Here is a 7,096-nt window from a genome sequence, read left to right on the forward strand (position 1 = left end):
ATTTTTTTAATAATGCTAATATATATAAAATAATTTAAAATTATGATAATAATATTATTGATATTATTATATACAAAAATATTATGCTGTGAAAAGGCGAAAATGAAAGAAATTGTATATATTTGATTTTCTTTTTGTAGAAACAGTGTTTGTGTGAAGTGATTCATGTTGTGTATATAATGTGTTCCTAAACTATTTAATCAAATTTTACGAGTAAATATTCTATGAATTATGCTATACATATTTAATAAACTCATGATTAAATATTTCGAAATAATAAAAGATATACAATTTTAACTTACAAATACAGAGATGTAATATTTTGGACATTTCAGACATTTGCATTCCAGATTATTTTATCAAGAGTGACTTTAATTATGACTTTTATTTCTATTCTTAACTTTACCATTAAGCTTACATATTTTATCTTTAACAAATCTTGACAAATAGTTTTTATCAGTTGTTGGTCATCTGGTTATCTCTTGAAGATAAAGTTTATTCTGTAACTTCTGTTAAAATTTAAAATCTGTGTGCCTGCATTCGAGAATTAGAGTTATAAATTAGAAAGAAAAATTTTGTTTTGCATATTTTTTTGCTGGTATGATTTGCAAAATACGTTGGTAAACGTCATTTGGATAAACATGTCTTTTAGGAATGCGATATATCACATTGTAAATAATGCAATCTCGAGATATGGAGGAATATTTATTATATAGATTACACAATACAGTTAAAGATTTTTAAAGTGTTTTATCTAATAATTAAATCTTCTCTCTCTTTCTCTCGCGGGCAGTATAAATTAGTTTCTTATCAGAAATCGTACTCTCGATTTATCAGTATGCGCATATTTGTTTTTCCATAAGCAAGAGCATCTCTAAAAAAGTGTAAAAATATATATATCTAAAATTTTGATAAAACTAAAAGAAGATTGAAATTAAAATTAAATTATAATAAAAATAATATTTTTAAAGATATACCTTGTGTTTTATATAAAAAGAAATAGGAAATATAAAATATTATTAAAAATTCAAATAGAAATACAAATATAGTTTGCATTAAGAATTGCAACTTTTACAGTATAATAATATGGAGAATTTTTCTTTTTATTAGTGTAATCTACGCTCGCAAGCAATGGGAAACGAAAAATTCCAATTTTCTATAGATCGCGGTGGCACGTTCACCGATATATATGCTAGATGTCCTGGAGGTAAAATCCGAGTTATGAAATTACTCTCGGTTGATCCGAATAATTACAATGACGCGCCGACAGAAGGCATTCGTAGAATATTGGAAGAGGTATGCATTATACATCATACATATACTAAAACTCATGTGTGTGATTGAATGCATAATATTTTCGCATTTTGAAACTTATTGGAAAAAATTGTAGCAATCTTTTCACAGTAGTATATATGTAGTTTAATAGTTCGCAACATAGACGAAAGTGATATTGATTGCAATTAAAATAAGTTACATGTATAAAAGTTGTAAGAAAAAACTTGTAAGCAAAGATATACAAAAATAAAATTGAATTGCGTTATATAAAATAGCGTTATATAAAGTAATCGAATATATGAAATATTTTACACAATATTTCTTTAATCTTAAAATTTCAAAATTTTTTATATCTTTTATAATTGTTTTTTAATTTTAGGAAACTGGTATTAAAATGATTGGTGCGGTGGATATCGCTAATATAGAATGGATCAGAATGGGAACGACAGTCGCCACTAATGCACTGTTAGAAAGAAAGGGCGCGAAAATGGCGCTATTAATAAATAATGGTTTCGAGGATCTTCTATATATTGGTAATCAGTCACGGCCAAATATTTTTGATTTGGTTCGTATAGTTGAATTCAACAAACATAATATTCGAAATTTCAAAATTTAGTAACTTGCAATATATAATTATCTCGAAATTTATCTCGATGCAGTACAATTGCGTTTATTACTCATTCTATCTCGCGTTTGATTTATTCTTGATTAAATATTAACAGGAGATAATAATGCCAGACGTTTTGTACAAATATGTGGTCGGGATAAAATGTAGAGTAATCCCAGCTCTGCCGGGAAGATGTCATATGGAGAATCAAACGTGGCGAAGGGTAAAGGGTTCTACCGGCGAAGATCTGTTTGTTACACAAGAACTCGATGAGGCACAATTGAAAGAAGATTTGAAAGAACTTCGGGATTTGGGAATCGAGAGTCTCGCTGTCGTTCTGATGCATAGCTATACGTTAGTAAATTATTTAAACAAAAATTTCTTTGCAACTGGCAATATTTTTCATAAAATCTTTTCTGAAAGTACATCATCAGTACTATAATTTCATAAAACCTTAATTATATGCTTATTCTAATATATTGCTATTGTTATATGATATAGTTATGCGGCTCATGAAATCAGAATCGGCGAATTAGCTCGAGAAGCAGGTTTCTCGCAAGTGTCTCTTTCACACGAAGTTATGCCGATGACTAGAATAGTTCCTAGAGGCTTCACAGTGTGCGCAGATGCTTATTTGACGCCGCACATTAAAAATTATTTACAAGTAATATTATTTTTTTAATTGCATATATAAAGAATTTGCACAAAAATCTAGCGGTTAAGCTATACAATTCTATTTTCAACCTGTAATGAATAAATTGTTAGGCCTTCTCTTCAGGATTTAAAGACAATTTGAAGAATGTAAACGTACTATTCATGCAAAGCGACGGCGGATTAACACCTATGAATTCGTAAATATCTAAATATATTTCTTGAAAAGAACATTTTTTTTTTATTATCTTAATATTAATCGAAATTATATTTTGTTGACGTATTAAAGCTTTAATGGATCACGTGCTATACTTTCTGGGCCAGCTGGTGGTGTCGTGGGATATGCAATGACGACTTACGGAAAGGAGACTAATTTACCAGTGATCGGATTCGATATGGGTGGCACATCGACTGATGTAAGCCGATACGGAGGAAGCTACGAGCATGTTTACGAGAGTACTACAGCCGGCATCGCTATACAAGCTCCACAGGTAAAAATCTTTTTTAAGATAATAATTTCAATAAATATATAAAATATATATCTTGAATATAATTAATCTTTTACTTCATCTCCTTGAAAGATCATTTCTCGGTTTATTTGAATAAAAATTGGGTTTTCAAGTTGGATGTCAATACAGTTGCGGCGGGAGGTGGATCGATGCTTTTCTTCAGGTCGGGTCTTTTCAAAGTTGGGCCTGAGAGCGCAGGGGCTCATCCTGGTCCCGCGTGTTACAAGAAGGATGGTCCACTGACTGTGACGGACGCGAATCTCGTTCTGGGTCGCTTGCTACCCGAATACTTTCCGCAAATTTTTGGGCCTGAGGAAAATGAGCCGCTCGATGTATCTCGTACGTTGACTATGTTCACAGAACTTACATACGAGGTAATTTTTTGATGTATAAAGATGAGATCTCCTCTCAAACATTTGTATCTCTTTTTTCTATTTTTAAGCAAAAATATTTCTATATCATCTTATGCATTGTAAAAGAATAAATTCCTTAAATTGATTTGAAATATTACAGATCAATGAATTCTTGAAGAAAAACGAAGCAATGTCGGTTGATGAGGTAGCTATGGGATTTATCAGAGTCGCGAACGAGACCATGTGTCGACCAATTCGCGCTTTGACTCAGGTATATTTAAATAATGTCAACTCATAACTTTTCTTGCAATAAAAATGTACTATTATCTTGGTAATATGTGTCATATTATTTTTTAATTATTTTTATATAATTTTTTTCATGAAACAGGCAAAGGGTTACGATACTTCTCGTCATGTTCTGGCGTGTTTCGGCGGTGCCGGAGGACAACATGCCTGCGCAATCGCTCGCTCGTTGGGCATAAGCACGGTTTTTGTTCATAAGTATGCCGGTATATTATCAGCTTACGGAATGGCATTAGCAGACGTTGTCGAGGAGGTACAAGAACCAAGCGCCGAAGCTTACGAATACGGTGATTTATAATTCAATTATATAATAATTTATTCATTAACAATTTTCTTTAATATAATTATATATTAATTTTACGTCGCGATGCTATCGCGTCGCTTGATGATAACAAGTTCCATTTTGCATGTTTCTGTTACTATACTTTCCACTTCGTATTATTCTGTAGAAAGTTTTGCCCGTTTGGATAATCGTTTGGATGCGATGGAAGCCAAAGTTAGAAGCAAACTCCGTGCGCAAGGATTTGCTGATTATCAAATAAAAACGGAATCATTTCTACACTTACGTTACGATGGCACCGATTGCGCTTTAATGTGCACTTCTGTAAATCAGAATTCAGGGGACACCATCACCAGACACGGAGATTTTCTAACTCCTTTTCTAGAAAGGTAAATTCTCTAATCTGAGAATTTAAAGCAATAATTTATTCAATTACTTAACTTGTAAATTTTCTCTTAATTAAGGTATAAGACAGAGTTTGGTTTTACCATACCAGGGCGCAAGATTCTGGTGAATGATGTGAGAGTTCGAGGAATTGGTAAAACCGAAATTCCGGAGGATCCCGTATTACCTCCTTCACAAGCTTCTCCGAAAGCTGAAAAGGTTAGATGATGATAGATGTATCGATAATTTTACATGGTTATTAAACGAATATTTTCTATATTTTAATTGCAATTCAATGTTTCAAACTTAATATATATTGGATCTTGTTAAACAAAAAAAAATCCAAAATGTTTTGAATTTTCTAGACTACCATGGTATATTTCGAAAGCGGCTATCAGGAAACCAGCGTCTATCAATTGAATTCGTTATCCCCTGGAAATATCTTACACGGTCCTGTCATTATCATGGATAGTTTGAGCACACTTTTAGTAGAGCCAGATTGTATCGCAGAAATCACTTGTCGTGGAGACGTAAAAATCACGATTGGAAAAGGTCTGCAAACGACAATTACCACTGATCTTGATACGATTCAACTCAGTATCTTTTCGCATCGTTTCATGAGCATTGCCGAACAAATGGGTCGGTACGTATATCAGTTAATAATTACAACTTTATAAAAATAATATGATTCTTTCACTGCTCCTTCAGAGATCGCGAGATAATATTTGCGTTCTTAATTTTTGATAGAGTACTTCAAAGAACTTCGATCTCTACTAATATTAAAGAGCGATTGGATTTCTCGTGTGCGATTTTTGGTCCTGATGGCGGTCTCGTTTCAAACGCACCTCATATCCCGGTGCATCTGGGCGCCATGCAAGAAACCGTGCAATATCAAATGAAAGTATTCAAGGGCGAATTCTCGCTGGGAGATGTTATTCTCTCTAATCATCCGTCAGCAGGCGGTTCTCATCTCCCAGATCTGACAATCATCACGCCAGTATTTTACAAGTCTGTATATCATTTACACATATCTAAAAAAGTTCTCTCTGAAAAATATTACATATACGAGCGCCGTACTCATTTTAAATATGATGTTTTAATGAACATAATTTAATTTGATGAAAATTAAGTATGTAAATTTTTTATGCAGGAATGTGCCTATGCCGGTATTTTTCGTGGCTAGTAGAGGTCATCACGCTGACATTGGTGGCATCACGCCGGGCTCGATGCCACCGCATTCAACGAGTTTGAATCAGGTACGAGAATACTGTCATCCAATGCTAACATTGTACAAAAATTGTATATATATATCAAAAATTTTTGTATAGGAAGGCGCTGTTTTTAAAAGTTTTCTGGTGGTACATAAGGGAATATTTCAAGAAAAAGAACTGACAGATGCTTTGATGGCACCAGGCAAAATACCGGGAAGTTCGGGAACACGAAACCTTTCGAACAATATTAGTGATATCAAAGCTCAAATTGCAGCAAATCAAAAAGTATAATTATTTCTATAAAATTTATATAAATCTATAATTTTCTTATTTTTATTCTCTTTGTCTCTCTCTCTTCCTCTCTCATTCTACAATAAAGATTTTATTTCAAGTTGAAATTTTTGCAAATAAAATTTGTATATAAACCGGTTTTCTTTTTTGTAAGGGTTCACAGCTGGTTAACGAACTGATCGATATATATAGTCTCAAAGTAGTTCAAGCGTACATGGGTCATATCCAACGTAATGCCGAAGTTGCCGTTCGAGAAATGTTAAAATCGATAGGTACGAGGATTAAGATGCGAAGACAGAAAGAAACCGACATTGATGCCATTGATTATCTCGATGATGGCAGTCCTATCAAACTACATGTGGATCTCGATATAGAAAAGGGTGAAGCAGTTTTTGATTTTCGGTATGTTTTTCTAATCGAATTACTCGCTATTTATTTATTTTTTAATCTATCAACAATTTGCCATTTTTCGTTGTTTTTCTATACAATTTTTATGCTCTAAATATAATCATGAAAAAAAAATACAGTACCGTATTTTCCTATTTTTTTAATCGCTTTTTGAGAAATTCTGTGTGTAATAATTTTATATATACACAATTGTAATAATTTACAAGACAATATTTGTGAATTTACAGTGGAACGGGTTATGAAGTATGGGGTAACTGCAACGCACCGCGTGCCATAACTTTGTCTGCAATAATTTATTGTTTAAGGTGTATGGTCGGTCGAGATATACCATTAAATCAGGTAACATCTCCTCAGATCTTCTTAGAGAAATTCAACGATAAATTCGTACTAGTGTCATTTTCTTTATAGGGCTGTTTGAAGCCGGTAAAGGTAATTATTCCTAAAGGATCGTTACTCGACCCTTCGGAAGGCGCCGCGGTGGTCGGTGGCAATGTCCTGACATCTCAGCGTATTGTTGATGTAATCCTAACAGCTTTCGAAATTTGCGCAGCCTCACAGGGTTGTATGAACAACGTCACCCTCGGCACCGAAGATTGGGGTTACTACGAAACGGTTGCTGGTGGTAGTGGAGCAGTAAGATAATTACAAGTTCAAATTAAATGATATATTTATATTTGAGTTTTAAATACACATTTGTGGTATTTATTTTAAACAATTTTAAAGAAAAGAAAAATTTAAAAAACAATTTTTTTTTACGAAGAAATTAAAAGAAAGATATAAAAACAGTTATTACGAATAATAATCTATAATATATGCATACGATA

At 32.8% G+C, this 7,096-nt stretch overlaps 1 protein-coding gene and 1 long non-coding RNA gene across 4 annotated transcripts in view; one reads left to right on the forward strand and one right to left on the reverse strand.

The window, feature by feature from the left end:
• The window catches only part of LOC115244941 (5-oxoprolinase), a 17,765-nt gene that overhangs the window by 690 nt on the left and 9,979 nt on the right, over positions 1–7,096 (forward strand). For 2 of the 3 annotated variants that reach the window (XM_029822967.1, XM_029822964.1), the window contains exons 2-19: positions 1,111–1,296; positions 1,655–1,840; positions 1,998–2,236; positions 2,384–2,546; positions 2,648–2,733; positions 2,823–3,024; positions 3,156–3,416; positions 3,556–3,666; positions 3,784–3,985; positions 4,148–4,367; positions 4,443–4,581; positions 4,728–5,005; positions 5,110–5,370; positions 5,513–5,618; positions 5,691–5,858; positions 6,019–6,266; positions 6,500–6,611; positions 6,681–6,905. In XM_029822967.1, the coding sequence (XP_029678827.1) occupies positions 1,132–1,296; positions 1,655–1,840; positions 1,998–2,236; positions 2,384–2,546; positions 2,648–2,733; positions 2,823–3,024; positions 3,156–3,416; positions 3,556–3,666; positions 3,784–3,985; positions 4,148–4,367; positions 4,443–4,581; positions 4,728–5,005; positions 5,110–5,370; positions 5,513–5,618; positions 5,691–5,858; positions 6,019–6,266; positions 6,500–6,611; positions 6,681–6,905 (3,372 nt within the window). In that variant the 5' untranslated portion in view covers positions 1,111–1,131. Of the gene's footprint in view, positions 1–1,110; positions 1,297–1,654; positions 1,841–1,997; positions 2,237–2,383; positions 2,547–2,647; positions 2,734–2,822; positions 3,025–3,155; positions 3,417–3,555; positions 3,667–3,783; positions 3,986–4,147; positions 4,368–4,442; positions 4,582–4,727; positions 5,006–5,109; positions 5,371–5,512; positions 5,619–5,690; positions 5,859–6,018; positions 6,267–6,499; positions 6,612–6,680; positions 6,906–7,096 lie in introns of those variants that run through there. The other variant, XM_029822965.1, reaches the window with a different exon arrangement.
• The window catches only part of LOC115244942, a 16,040-nt gene continuing 12,165 nt past the window's right edge, over positions 3,222–7,096 (reverse strand). Inside the window, exons 2-4 of the long non-coding RNA XR_003885460.1 lie at positions 4,472–4,573; positions 4,265–4,381; positions 3,222–3,351 (exon numbers count right to left, since the gene is read on the reverse strand). This is a non-coding gene — a long non-coding RNA (uncharacterized LOC115244942). The remainder of the gene's footprint in view (positions 3,352–4,264; positions 4,382–4,471; positions 4,574–7,096) is intronic.

The sequence above is a fragment of the Formica exsecta genome, unplaced genomic scaffold (assembly GCF_003651465.1).
Source record: "Formica exsecta isolate Colony F162 unplaced genomic scaffold, ASM365146v1 scaffold893, whole genome shotgun sequence".
Classification (NCBI taxonomy): domain Eukaryota; kingdom Metazoa; phylum Arthropoda; class Insecta; order Hymenoptera; family Formicidae; genus Formica; species Formica exsecta.